The sequence below is a fragment of the Cloeon dipterum genome, chromosome 4, assembly GCF_949628265.1.
Source record: "Cloeon dipterum chromosome 4, ieCloDipt1.1, whole genome shotgun sequence".
NCBI classification, from domain to species: domain Eukaryota; kingdom Metazoa; phylum Arthropoda; class Insecta; order Ephemeroptera; family Baetidae; genus Cloeon; species Cloeon dipterum.
In genome coordinates, this window is record NC_088789.1 from 18,218,124 (window position 1) to 18,233,730 (window position 15,607).

Sequence of the window (15,607 nt, forward strand, 5' to 3'; positions counted from 1 at the left end):
GGCGTCTTTTCCTCCTTTCTGCTCAATTTTCCCTCTAATCTCAGCAGCCTAAAAGCTTAAAAGCAGCAGCAGCATCCTCGAGCTCTTGGTGACATCACATAATAAGGGCAGCTCCTTGTTATATACCCGGCGTGCTGATGACATTATATTGGAAACTGGCAGCTCGATCTTTATCTCTAGCAGCATCCTCGGGCGAACGAGGTGGCACCCCGAGCCGCCAGATCAAAGCGTGTGCGACTGGCAGGCACAGGAAAAACACAACACACTCGGCAAGAGAGAGAGAGAGAGAGAGAGAGAGAGAGAGAGGAGAAAGCTGATATGGTGTGCGGTGCTGGCCCTCTCATCATAAAGTTATGCGAGATTAAAAAGAAATACCCTCTGCGGGTTTTTCAGCATGCGTCTTGCGACTCGGTCATGACTCACCCCTGAGAATAATGTGGGGGTGAGAGTTAGCGCAGCGGCGGGCACTGACGGCAGATCCCTCTCTCGCGCGCTCTATTTTCACTTTCCTCCCATAATTTGCTCGACAGACTACTCGCTTCTTTTGTGCTCAGATCGCAATTACGCGAATGTGCCGCCGCCGAGTACACCGCGTGCAGATTGGAGTTTCGAGTGGCGTGCGTGTTCCGCGGCAGGGGCGTTTTTGCAGCATTTTTGCGAGTCTTTTATTCCCGTTGGAGAGGGAAAGAGAAAGAGAGGCCTCCCGCTGATTGCGACTCGGGTGTTTGCAAAAAAGGGTCGCCGTTAATTTGTATTTGAATCACAATGAGCGTCAAGTTTGCGATTGAAATTCATTTGCATTTGCACCAAGTGATTAGGGATGGAACAGAGATACTCATGAATAAAATATTTTCGATCATTGCATATTAAACAAAATATCAAAAGAATAAATTTCACAATTATTTTCACAAGAAATATAAATTTCAAGGTAATCTCAAACATTCTATTTGTACCTTTAAGAAAAACACTTTTTCAAACCCCTAATTATTTTTATACTTTGTATTTTTTTCAAAAGAATCCTGGTCGATAGAGCTCTCCCAGCATAAATTAGACTTTCATTTGAAGGCAGTCAGTCATTACGTGATGCAAATCCCCCTCGGCTTGAAACTTTTTTGGTTCTTCGCAATCCTCTCATATCTAAGAGTTCACCGTCTGGCTAGAATAGGAGTGACGCTCGCTTTTCCTTCACTTCCATTGTCTCTTGCATGAATACAAAGAGCGGTGCAATTTATCTGCTGGCAGCAGATGCATTTGAATAAAACGCCATCCTCTCGGTCCAAACGTTTTTGTTCCCGATGAAAAAATGCATTCATCTTACTTTTCCTGCGCTGCCAGACTTTTCAATAAAGCCGCGGCTAGTCCGAATAGTATACGTGTGTAACGCGCACATTCGCTGTTCCAGCTTTGTTTTCGTTCTCCAATTGTTCCGGCCGGCGGGAGAATATGTATGCAACCGACCATAAATTGCAGCCATGCTCCCGGTATTACTACCGGCCATGACGGCCATTATTTGTAGGGGTTGTTTTATCTGATGGTGGCCACGGTGACGATACATTTAATACGGGTCATTTGTAGGCGGCCCTCGGACCCTTTTTTCACCCCAAAATGTTTCTATTCAGAATTCAATTACAGACACGTCGGAGCAAAAGACATGCTGGCTGCAAGATAAAACATTTGACGCCTGTAATAATGAGAGAAAGGCTCACCTCTGATTACTCGTGTCGCTTCCCACTGACAAGTGTCAGTGATTTCTTTATCTCGTTAAAACGTTTCCATTATTTACTGTTTCGTTCAAATTATTAAAAGCATTAAGCAGCACCTAATTATTAATGAGTTAGGTATTGCCTTGGTCCTTATTAATAAAAAAAGTAGAATATTTTTAATTAGAAAAAGTTAATGAAATGTGAATCACGCGCCAACTAAATGAGAGGCGATTTAAACATCACGTAGTAATTTAGAGGTAGATCCAGTTCAAGAAAAATCAGGTTGACCTCTAATTGAGTTTTAATAATCAATGGGCTTAATAATTAACAATTATTTGAATCTAGCTAAAAGGATTGCATAATCAACCCAAGTAATTAATGGAGATTTAATGTATTGCTCGTGAGCAATTGCTTAAACGTACTTTACTTAAGTACGCGACAGTTTTAAAAGCATGTTTTCATAATTAGAGGTTTCAATTAATTAAGAGCATGTGCATCTCTCGGTTGTTAATGGGCTCTGCCGCGGCAGTGTGTGTTCAGTGTGTACACACAAACACAGAGCGAGGCAAAGGCACGTTACATTGTTTGTGTCGAATACATTTATTATTAGCAGACGACGGGAATGTGTGCAAGTGCAATTAAGGGCGCGACTCGCAACACAAAGAGGAACACACAAATGAGTGTGAAATGGAAAAGTGCAATTATTTACGAACCGATTTGTCGGTCGATTGAAGGAGAAAATTCAATTGATTACAGAGTTGAAAAGCAAGCTCGCGTGACCTGATTACTTATTCCAGACAAGGTGCGTGGTGAATTGAGTTTCGTAGCAGTGCGGCTCTCCGTAAATTTCATTTTTGAGCACTTGAGTTCACGTGAGAAAAAAATAGCGCCGACAAGTATAACCAAATAAGGCCCTCGACTCTATGTTTTCATTCTGGACTTCTTGCCACACACGCGAATAAAGCTGAATCACATTAGCCAGACGTCAAAATATGACGGGGAGCTGTAAAACTCACACTTGCCGAGCAAAAAAACCGGTGGTTTAGAAAGCCAGACGCTGAATTTCAATGCGAGAGTCAATATAATATACGTGTTTAACCACCACCAAGGTTTTTAAGCAGCACCTTTCATTCAAACGAGGTTTAATTTGCTCAAGCCTTGTGCGTTTCAATATCGCGTCGCATTAAAGCGATCTCGTTATTATGTAAAAATCTTACGTACGGAGATGAGCGGGCATTAAATTTAATACGCCTCCTTGTGTATATAGCGTGCACTTTCACTCGAGTGCTGCTCTCATTGCTTCCTTCACGTAATTCGAGCCAGCCTCCTTTTTATTCAGCCGCGTCTACTCGAATTAACCTCTCTACCGATGTCGAGAGTTTTCTCAGCGGGATTGGGAAATTAATTATATCATATCGAGTGCTCCGGTTAACTGATATTTACGATCAACATGGCCAAACATCATGTCTGGTGGATTGGGGAAGAGAGTATTGATTCTGCACGGGCTATTAACTCGTTTGATTATGAAGGTAAATAATTTTAGCTTATTGGAAAGCATTGAACTGTTGAGGTGAAGAGGTTGCAAGTTATTATTGCGTGGTAACAACTTGTGGAACAATTAATTAAACGTTGTTGAAATACAATTTTTCAGCCAATGAGGCACAGCTATTGTCGACAGGTGGTAGCACTTAGTGTGGAATTTAGCCTTCGTGCTTTCAAAGTAGCTGTTTACTCCTACATAAAATTGATTGAGATATTTTGAGAGAATAATTTAACCTAGAACACTTAATTCACACACAGAGCTAGATAATTAATTATTGATGAGATGTTAAATGGGAAATTTATTCTCTAGATAGGGTGAGAAATTTTCCCCAGATTGTACGGCGATGTTAAAATAATTCAAAAAATTGTGCAAGATGTAGAATTTATTCAATTAAATTTGGAATTTTAGCATTAATTTAACAAATTTATTTGAATTTTATGTATGAACAAGATAACGATTAGTATCAAAAAATGAAGAAACACTAAATCCATTTAATTAAAAAAATTTCAGACCAATTCAATTTGCATAGCCATTTACGACGCCGAGAGTTCATTAAACGTTCACAGCGTGCAACACAAGTCCATATTGGCAAGCTGTCGCTGAGTCGTTGCGCTTTTCCAAAATTTCGTTTTTGATTTATATCGCTTGCAGCGTGCCAGCATCGTCATCATCATTATCAGAACGAGAGGATGCGATGCCGTTTCCCCGCTCCTGCACCAATACACACACAATAGAATGCTATGGTGCGTGTGTCTGATGCAGAAGGCGCGCCTACGTGGAAATAAATGATCGCTGCCGCTGATGCGATCATAAATTTCCGACGCGCTGCACCACACGCTTTGACATTTTCTCTGGCGAGTGTGCCACTGCCTGCGATGATGAAACTCACTTTAATAATCTCGTGTTTCCAATCTCCGCGCGTCTACACGCTTAACGACCATGTAAAAAGCAAACACTATAGCGCTACTGCAAGGAGTGTTTTACAAAAAGTGACGCTTGTGGTATAGAATTGAGATTGCCAGGCAATCAGTTGCAGTGCTGCTTTGCTCATTTTGAAGTTATACTGACTTTGTCCTCTTAAATGTAGAAAATATTTTCTGAACCTAAATGGGCTGCACTTAATTGTCCGGGCCAAAGTTAAATTTCTTTTGTTTGATGTTCCAAGTGGCACAAGTTTTAATCAAATGTTTGAATAGATTGAACCCTCAAAGCCCCTGCTGCGAGAACAAATGTTTCAAACATTTGGCTATCAATCAAAATATTTATAAACTTCATCTCTGAGAGCGATAAGATAAAATATGGAATAATCAATTTGCTTCACAGCATCGAATTATATGATCGAAATTAATGATGAGCGCAAGCCAAAATTGCAAAATGAATCTGTTGGCAGGTCATCAGAGAGGTGATTTAGTTAATTTGTTTGTTTACAATCACAATCAGTATGGCGAGAGTTTCCTTTCATTATCATTGATATTTTTGCTGTAATTCTTGTTAATTCTGCAAATAATCCTATTATATTTGGGTTCATTTCGGTTTTGCTCTCCAGAGGAAAGTCTTAACACGGTGTTTGTTAGAAATGGTGCCCTTTCTCACTTTTTCCCCATTAAATTTTTTTCTCTTATGTGTTTGTGTACTTTTTTGTATATTTTAAATGATAATAAACAAACATGAATGAGTGTAATATTACTGACCTGTGTGGAAAAAGACGTAGCGACAGTGACGTCGCTGTCGCGGTGCGTGAGGTCGATCAACTTGAACTTTGCAGATTCGGATATGAGCTGAGCGGGTTGCGCCTCGTGCAGCAGCAGCGTGGCGTGCGGCGGAGACGCACCGCGGAACATCCTCGGTGCTGCCACGGGCGCGTGCAGTGGTGTCGGCGGTCGATTGTTTTCGTCATCATCGTAGTCCGTGTCTGCGTCCAGCTTCAGCAGCGGCGACTCCCGCGACGGGCCCAATCCTTGCATATACGGCTCCAGGAAGGCATCACCTCTGAAACAACAATTTTAAAGAAGTTAGACAAATTGCAAAAACAAAAATATAAACTAAACAAATAATTTTTTTATACATACATTAATATCATTTCATTTTAAAAACTTTTTCGTCTTTAATTAGTTAGCACCTAATGTTTAAAAACCTATGCGCAATAACGCCAGTTTAGATCGAAGACTTCTAAGTACAACCAACTGACAGCATATTATTTTTAAATAATAACCGTAAGTTATCTTCAAAAGATCTAAATCATGAAAATAAATCATAATAAATTGAAATTTTGGAAATTTTAATTTTGTAGCTATATTATATGATTGATGTTCAAATTGATACCACAAAATACCTCATTTTTTTAATCAGAACTTTTAGAATAAGTCAGAGTGATTTAAATAATATTCTGGGCATCTTTTTTCAGTTATAACATGGTTGCAGACAAATCTGGATGGTTAGGAATCTGAAAAATGTGCATGATTGTTGACTCAGCCGGTTTGACGTCTCTTTTACAGCAGCACAGAAAAGTGCGAGTATATTTCGCTTTTGCGGCTGCTTTTGATTGCAGTGGAGCACGCAGAAGAGTCGCAAACTTTCAAATTAAATTTATTACGCCAGGGGTTTCGCGTGTTCCACGCGTTGAGCCAGAGAGAGAGAATATTCCAGTAATTTGAGGGCTGCTGCTACTTTTCTACCGCTCTTGCGTAGGGGAAAGGAAAGTCAGCTCCGAAACGAGAGGTATATATTTTCTGAATGTGATTTTCCTGTCTAATGTAATTTGGTTAGCAGCTCGAGAGCAGCCGCGGTGAAATAAAAACTGATCGAATTACCGAATGTATGAATGGCGCTGAAGCCTTGCAAAAGTTGTGTGTATTACGCGGGATCAATCACAGGGTCTAGAATAAACAACAACCGATCTTTTGAGTCTTCACAGTGACTGAATATGTCTTCAATTTCCCTGCTGATTTGTATCATTTATTGCTGCTGTCATCATCAATCGCAATGAACAAAATATTAATTGACGAAGTATATTAATTTTTGTTCAAATCTATATCATAAATACACCCCTTTGAAGATTATAATTGATTAAACCAAATGCACTCTATGATAATTAATGCTACGCAAAAGGTCGATTGCATACAATCATTTGACATTTTCAAAGGTCCAAAAGTCAAACTCACACGTCCACCGACCACCCCCTTTTGCGAATGTGTGACTCACTCGGTAAACGCACAGCCGGTGAAATGGAAAATGATGAATTATATCACGCCAATCGCGTTCGCCGAATCGAAGCGGCACGTCACTGAGATTGGATAATGAAATAATAAAACGCATGCGGCGCTGTTAGTGTGCCTGGCCGGCGTTATTGGGAGTCATCATTTGTCGTCTGTCGTCTGCGGCCCCTTGGACGAATTCCCTCTCGGGCTCATTACGCCATTGAAAATACAGGCGTGCGTTTTAATCTGGTGACGCTTTTGCGCTTATCGTTCGGAAACACACGCTAGCTCGACCCATGAACGGCAAGCTGTGCACTGCGCGAGGGTATGTATTTTATTGACTCGACTCTCTAGTTGGTGCAGCAGGCGGGTGAGCTGAATAAATTGAGCTATTGCTCGAGGGGAGTGATAGAGAACAATCGCAGTCGCGTGAAATTCGCCACTTTTTGAAAGGCTGCCAACTGTTATCGACGGTGCTTTTAATTTGCTTCAGTTTTTAAATGACTTTACTACTTGACGATAATGCTATATAATTTGTTTAAAAGGGAATTCTGGAATTGATGATATCTTTTCAAATGAAAAGGGACAAAAGTTATCACTATGTAATTAACAAAAGAGCTGACCTCTAAGCTGAGAAGAACCAGCGGATAATATTTTAAAAGTTGGTTGGACTTTTAAGGATTCCAATAAATCAACGTTTCTTCAAAAAATATCAATTTTAAGTGGGAGAGCGTGTGTAAAAGCTTTGACACTTTTTGTCCTTATTTTTTGCTCGTTGAACAATGTCACAGATATCCGCGGATTCATGGCAAATGCGAATTCTTCCAAAACTATCGCACGGCATAGTGTTTCCCGGGGCTAAAACCACACAAAACAAAAGCTATAAAGCTCGTGCCAGAGAGCAACGGAACAACAAATCCGACGCCGCTTTGGGGAATACAAAAAGTAATGCGGGCAGCACACACGAGCGAGCGAGACACTTTGCGAGTGCGGCCTGCAAATATACAGCTATTTATTTTCTGGCTGAAATACGCTCGGTTGACTGGGGAAAGGGTTATGTGTGTGTGCTGTTGGGAATCGGCGCAAATGTGGGTCTAAAGTCACGGCCGACCTCGCCATTGTGGCCAGGTTGCAGCAGCAGCAGCTCGTTTATTCGCAGCGGCGCGCGGCAGATTAGTCGCGACGGCGCGACTTTTTAATCACGTCAATCGAACAAGTTAGTGTCACTCATTTTTTGCTACAAGTACAGTTGCAAGCCACGCGATTGACCCGGTGCATTGTTTAAACTCCTTTCTCAGTACGTTCGGTCGCGGGCTGAATACGCAAAAATTGCAGTTCATTGTTCGAGAAGGTCGAGTTTATTTTCGTCACAGGTGTTTAATCTAGAGCAAATGATTGCTTATCATTTCACTCACTTGTCAATCAACAAGTAAAACCAATTGCTTAATTTATTTCAAATGTATATTGTTGTATTAAATTTTCTCCTATATTTTAGATTATCATATCATTTTTTGATGCTTTTGATCTCACCAAGAAGCAATGTGAACGAATATTTACCATTTGCCGAATTGAAAAAAAAATGTGACATGACAAGCTGCCTCATACAAGAATAATAATTTCATTAATTAATCATGCACTTTACCTATAATTTTAATGTAGTTTTAAGCTGTTGGTGTTCTAAATGATAAAAATTTCGAGAATCTATGATATGCTGTGTATTTTTGACATTTATTTTAACCTTGGACGCCATTTGAAGTATGCGCACCATTGGATTGGCCTTAAATATTTATTTTTTAACCAGCACTAATTTGAACTAGCGGTATTCGGTGCACACTGCTTTTTAAAGGATAATTATAGATTGCTTGGAGAAACAATAAAATTTTAACACCTCGTGCAGCCGGTAGAGTATCATTGCCTTTTCCTGAAACTGTTTTGCGGCCAGTGAATGCGGAGAATCCCCGAGCAAAAAGCATCGTCTTTGGGAGATGCCAAACCGCAAACTACCTCATCAGCGGCAGCGTCGCTTCCCTATTGTACGTGGTACACGGGAGCAGAATGCACGGAATTCAACCTTCACACTAGTTAGCCAGGCATTGCCCGTCGAAAGAGTTTTGAGCTATTTGCACTGATTAATCGCGGACTCTCGGTTTTTTACTGCCACTGTTTCAGCTGTGACCCTGAAACTCAGTACAAAAGCACTGGGCACAAACTGCATCAGAGCACCCGTCCGTCGTGCACAGCTGAATCTGTTTATTGATGAAATGACCTTGAGTTTGAGGCGTTGTTTTTTGCTAATTACTTAAAGTTTGCTTTTAATTTCAGGCTATAAATCGTATTGAAACTTAAACCAATATCCATTTGCATGCGAGGTCTTTTTGAAAAATTAACCGTATCCTTGGGCAAGACGTTCGTCTCGCTCTGGCCTCATTGTTCAAGCTGGTGTGATGAACAAAAAGAGCTGGCTGCTCAGGTTGGAGTGGAAACACAGCACCGAAAAGAGATATGATACATTATTTACCAGGCAAGCAGCACATCGAACAGGCTGTTTATTTAGCGATGATGATGGAGCCTCGCAGATAGTGCTCCGATAAGCCCGCGGGAATAGAGAGCACCTCGCTCAACTGATCGTGTATAGCTGAGCAGAATTGGGATTCTCAGAGAAAAACAGAAACAAAGGACGGCCAGAGAACTCGAGTGTTTGGCAAAAGCACCGACGTGGGACTGCTGCTGCTGCTTTATGCAGGAAGCTCGCTGCGGATTTATTCGGAAAAATGTATTTCCAATAAAATATGTCTGGTCGGCCGGTGAACGGGGATGGCACTGAACGAGCGAGATGCTTCGCTGCATTTGAAGGCCGATTGTGTGAATCTAAACTGACGGAGAGGATGTGCAATCAAATGTCCACGCTATACAAAAAAAATCCGAGGAATTAGCACAGAATACAGACAGCACATTTGGGAAAAGCAAAGTTTTTGCAAAGAGGTTAACATTCAATATCAAAAAGGTCATTACTAAACCACTTGTATTTAAATACGATTTAACGTGTGACGCAAAATGTTTATTCCCTTGTGCATGTTTCGAAATATTAACAACTTTCACTGAGGCTCTCAATTTTCAATGAGAACGTAATGCCCGAATAGCATCACAACACATCCTCATAAGAAATTAATCTACGCCCTTGCTTCACTTGAAATATATATCATTTGGAGAAAAGACTCACTCTACTTCCTTCTTAAATCCACCGAAAAACGTAGAAAGCGACTGTTAATGGGCTGGATTGATCCGAAATGGATCTTGGAAATAATTCATTTCATCCTTGGCGAGCTGGAGCAGCACTCACGAGCCCATTAATTTGATCGGCGGCGGCGCGATTATTAAAGCCGACGTCTCACGGCTCCGAGTTTTCACGCATTTTCCTCCGAATTTGAGCACAATGCTCATTCCGCGTGTGAATGTCACCTGAGCCGGACAGATTATGTCTGTGTGCGAGCGGTGAAACTGGAGCTGTACTCTGTTATTTCAGCCCGAAACGCAGTCAAATGTGCCGCGTAGCTGTTAAACTTGCTCCGCGTAATGATCGTTTAGCGGGGGTGTCACCTTCAAAGCCACGGATCACGGGGTTGAGCGTCCTTTCAAGTGGCCTCACGACCGCTTTTTCCAAAGTCTGCGAGCCTGTCTCCACTCTTGCTGCGACAAGAGCTGCCACTTCAGTTTCGTTTTAGAAGCGCTCAAAGTATGGCTGGAATTTTGTCACGTGTATATAGGGGAATGGATTCCATCCCAAAAAAACGAAAAGGAATTCAATAAATTAAAAGAAAATTTTAATTTTTTTATTAGGAAAGCTTTGTTCTAACTATAGGATATGTTATGATGCTTAGTTTTAACTGTGGAGATAATTTACTTAATTCAGACTCCAACCAGAATTAGTTTTCCACACAGAATAGATCAAACCATTCAGTTTTTCTCAAATTTAAATATTAAACCTGTGTGTGTATTTCTTTCTTTGTCTTAATTCAAACACTTTCAACAACAATCGCTGGGGCTTATTAAACTTTATTAAATAATTACGTGTATATAGCTCCATTTTTGGTCATTTTGAAAAATTCATAACGTAAAAAATGACGTTTCCATCAATTCGTCTAATTGAATATTTTCCGCAAACCTAAACACATAAGCTGAACAAAAACTGTATATTTTAATAATTTTGAAATTTTTTGTTTCATTAATCAACTCTAATATTGTCAAATAAAATACTACCGGACTTTTACTAAGTTTACTTCAGGTTTGGTTAAATGAATTTAATAAGCATCTTAAGAGTATCTTTGTCATTAATAATAAATTAAATAAAAGCTATCTAAATTATGTTTGAGCAACATCCCAATTACAACTTTGTAAATGGAGGTTGTAAATTTATAACTGCATTATTAGAAGCAAATGATAATGCTGCTACCAATGGTTGAAAGCTTGCCATAAACTTGTTTGGGAAGCAAAGTGCTTTTAATGATGGTATCGGGCATTCGTCCATATTTGGCTGACCACACAGCTCGAGTCTAAAAGCTGCTGGGAATCAATAAAAGCACGGACGCACAAACGGCAAGCAATTTTGACCGATGTATAACAGGAAATCAAAGAAGGACCTTGCTGAAGGTGAAACACATCAAATTAAGACAAAAAATGGCGCGGGACGTGAGTGTGTGGGAATCGGCGGCTCCCGCTGCTGGGCAGAACCAAATGAGTCGCACTCTCGGCCTGAGCTGCATTTCAGATTTAATTGGTCCACAGAGGTGATTAGGAGTTTCTTGAAAAGGAGAAGCTGCTCGTGCGAGGCCTATCCCATCCTAACTTTGAATTTTTTATATCGAAATTTAAAGTAGGAGGCGAAAATTTTCCTCTCTTAAGCACAGCTTTTCCTTTCGAGGAAGAGTGAAGTGTGGCGAAAAAATAGTCCATTAAGGGTTTTGTTGTGCGTGGCTTTCAGTATATAAAAGCTAAAGAGGCGTGCGCGGTTGATTTTCTTTTGTGCCGGCGTCATATTAAAAGAAGCCGAACATATATCGAAAAAGTTTTGATCCAGATAATAGACTTCGGGATGGTTACACCAGCAAAAGGAGAGGGTGCCCGTGCGTGCGCGATACGGCGGTGCTCATCCCCTAGGCGGGGATGTTTCGCTTTTGGTGCGTATATAGATAGGAGCGAAACCGAATGTAAAAGTAACACGGACTATATAATTTCTAAACTGTTTGTGTGTGCAGAGCAGTCGTTTCGTGCCTCGGCGGCCAAATAAGGAGCAGGCTTATCGGCAACGTGCCAACTCGCCAAATAAATCGCTGACGGCACTTACTTGAGCGGAGGAAGTTTTTAATTATGAAGTATGTGCTCGGTTGGTGCGCAAGTGAACGGACAAAGGAGAGTCAAAGAAAGACACCTGCTCGAATAATGTTATTATTGCTGAGCAGGCACGTTCGGGGGAAAATGCGTTGGCGAGCTGGAAAGGGCGCCTGTTCAATGGCTCACTCGAGCTGAAAGAACCACCGATTGTGCATTCAATAAAAGGGTTATTCACATCACGCATATTCCGGTCGGCGAGGGGATTTTTATGCGCGCGACGTTTACCTCAGGTCGAATCACGTCGAGTGCGCAAATCACGTTATCTCCCGTGCTTGTCGGGAAAGTGTAAATTCAATTTGTCCCGCAAGGTGTTCCAGAGACAGACATTTTTTGCATTGCAATTCTTGGTTATTTTCCAATTTTTCCCAATAATTCAGCCGTTCAGGATTGTAGCTTTGTAAATATATTTTATATTGAATATTTTATGGATCATTCAATGAGTCTTTTTTTAAATTAAATGCATATTGTTGGTTATTTTCAATATTTGTATAGAAATTTCCTGCTTTAAGTTGTGGTTATGGCCCTTATTCATTAATTTATTAACAAATTTTTAACTGCAGCAATTTCATACCTTTTCATCGTCATGTTGTCATAAAACAACGATACATATCATCTGTCCCTTAACCTTTAACATTGCATGCTCTATTTCGGAATTAGTTATATCTAAATATACACTGGATTAAAAAGTATGCCATGCAGTATCAATGGATGAAGCAATACGTAACGTTGTTTTTCCAATGTTGACATCAGGATGAATATTAATTTTTGATTTAACTCTTTATATTGTAATATTCATGTTGAAATTTTAAAAACCAATCTCGATTGTCAACATTTTATCTCATATATGTTTAATTTTAGCTACTGAATTTGGTCCACATACAGATTAGCAGGAAACATCTGTATAGAAGTACGGAAAAAATGCGGCTCGCTATAGGCCAACTCAACAGAAAAATTATAACAACCTCGAGTGCATCTGCATTCATTGGATGTTGGATTTTTTTAAATACTAAGAAAATAGTACGTTTTCAGGATTGATGCTAACTCTAACTAATCAAGTACTTCACTCTCTCAAACACCCTAAGGTGAATACTATACCATTCTATCAATTTAAATAAAAATTTATCTAATCAAGAATCAAAGAGCTATTTTCAAAATCAAATTAAATCAATGATCCTTTATAAATTATAAATAATTATGGGTTGTCACCACAACTATATGAAATCCAAGAAAAATAATTTTGTTGGGAAGTTTGAAAGCAAAATACTCTTCCAGGAAATCGCATAGCGGCAAGGTGCAATTAAAAATCGACAGTAGAGAACCAGCGGTGCGGCTCTTTTTGATGATCCATGGAGCGTCAGCTGCATGTTAATTTTTAATCGCTGCTGCGGTGGCGGCTGCCGCTGCTATTCGGTTTGGGTTCATTCACTCGGTGACACCGAAATTGCATGCAACTCATACACAAACAGACCGATATTGGAACGAACGGAAGTGTGTGCGTATCCAAACGAGCGGTACAATTGCCGCCGGCTCCATACAGCGGTCGCCAGGGCTAATTATTTTTTCAATCAACGTCCGCCAGGTGATCTCGGAGGAAAGCGCAAAAGGACTGGAAATTATGAGGTGTCTCGTTCTTTTGAGTCCCTTGTCAGCGAGTGCATTCATCCTCGCGTGTGGGCAGACGGCATTTATTATCTTCACACAATCTGACGGGCCCTAAATCGAGGCCTGTTAACGTAACAATGCTCTTGACTTTCACTGCACGTGGATCCCACGGCTTGTATTCAAATTCATTCGAGCCCACGCGTGTGCTGCTGCAGGTGATGCATTTCAACGAAAAAGTGACCCAAATCGTCTCGTGCGCTCACTCTCTTTTGGCTGAGTGAGTACTGGAATAATGAGTGCGCTTTTTACCCGACAAAAGGAGAGATTTTGTCCATCGCCGCGGTTTTCTCCCCGGGATAAAAAAGACAAGCGCCGAAACTTGTGCGAAGTCACTACCAGATGCTTTATTGTGTGTACTTTGGTGGCCATTTGGCCGTTTTTGTCTCCACGATACTGAGAGTGTGGCTGTTGCTTTAGGAAAAAGGGTTTCTTTTTGTTGTCTTATGGGTTTCTTCTCCATTGGGGAGAAACGGCTCAATTTTTGTGTGAGAGCTGCTGCTGTTTCCACGCTAGATTACAACATGCCGCCATCAATCACTCGCATCTGACCCAAAAGCACAAGAAGGCGGAATGGTTCAGCACAAATTAAATTGGAATTAACGTTGCCAAAGCGATAATTAAATCCCTTTGTTATTTTCCTCGGCAAATTATGAGTTTTCTCCGACGACAGTTCTTTGAAAGGATTAAAATCCCAGCACAAAATGAATTAACAATTTTGAAAATGATGCGCAGATTCGTTCATAATTATGAGATAATCGTTCGCGCCGACTATGTTTTTTTCATTTCTTTTTATCCGTGCTGCAATTCCGACGCGTTCAGCTGGCTGTCGGAAATGTTTTTGTTTATTGACGTCACGCTTTATCAGTCTCTTTTCACAACTGGGCCTGGATGCAACCAAACACTGATGTGTGGTGACACCGTGACACATTTAATAAGCAAAATCCGTTAACAGCAGTATTCAGGAATCGTGATTTGAGGATTTTCAAGATCCGTCTGTGTGGTTCTCGACAGAAACAGGAAGAATATCCCATGACTGTGGTTCTGTTCAAGGAGGAAACATTTTTTAATTCCAACTTTCATTCAACATGCGACTGTTTTATTTTAACCAACTTCTCATTTTATATTTATCAACATGACTCAAGAGCAGAAACACACATCTTGGTGCTGCTGACAAGTGTAGCAGCTTATCAGCAGGCGTGCCGTTTTAACAATAATTCGAGAACAGACACCAGACTGCTGCAGACGTTTTCTCTCGGTGGCAATAGCTTCTTTTTGTCAAACGAAAATTAAATTTCGAGTCTGCAAAGGAGCATGCAATGTGCACATCAAAGAACACCTCTCGACGGCACTTGAACGCCACTCTCGGAAAAAGCTAATCTAGTTCCACTCAAGGCCTGCTTTTTCCGTCAGGAGGGCCATAATTTGTTTCGTGCAGAGATGCACAATATCGATGCGGGTGGCTCTTTTTGGAAACACAGACGCCGGTGCCAGCTTTAAAAGTTAAAGCTGCGCACACGGTGGTATCATCGCAGTGCAAATAACGAGCTCTTCAAGCGATGCAGCGGTGCATGCCCGAGCCATTTGTGTTTGCGCGAGATAAGTGCAGGCTAGACGATTATCCATATACACTGCCGGCGAAAGAGATGGATCGCGGCGCTCGCCGGCGAAACAAAAGGGGTGAACGCGGAATAATGGCGAATGGTCTGATTGAATGCACACGGCAATGGAGAAGTGCTCTCCTGTTGCCTGCGATTGATTTTTTCTTTCTTTGTTCTCCACGCCCGAATGGGCAAAACGATTGCATTCGCGCTGCGAAAGCTGCAGTTTGTCTGCGGTAAGTATCGCAATAAATATTACTTGGCTGTAACAGAGTGAAGTCTGCATTATGCAATACTCGGAGAAAATAGTAAAGTTTTGATCAGGAAATATAATTAGAAATTTCAAACGGTGAGCGACTTCAGAATTGAATTTACTGCATTCTGGGGAAATATTGAGCGATGATATTTTTGGGATTGAATCTGGATTCGTTGGAATTTTCTAAATTTAAATTGTTCGCTAACACTTAAGACTGAAGAGCCTTTAAATTATTGCCAATAATTTTCATATTTAACTGA

At 40.8% G+C, this 15,607-nt stretch overlaps 1 protein-coding gene across 5 annotated transcripts in view; it reads right to left on the reverse strand.

Annotated features, from left to right (window-relative positions):
- spri (sprint) overlaps positions 1–15,607 on the reverse strand; it is a 123,361-nt gene that overhangs the window by 9,177 nt on the left and 98,577 nt on the right. For all 5 annotated transcript variants that reach the window (XM_065491595.1, XM_065491597.1, XM_065491596.1 and 2 more), the window contains one exon: positions 4,938–5,235. In XM_065491595.1, the coding sequence (XP_065347667.1) occupies positions 4,938–5,235 (298 nt within the window). The remainder of the gene's footprint in view (positions 1–4,937; positions 5,236–15,607) is intronic.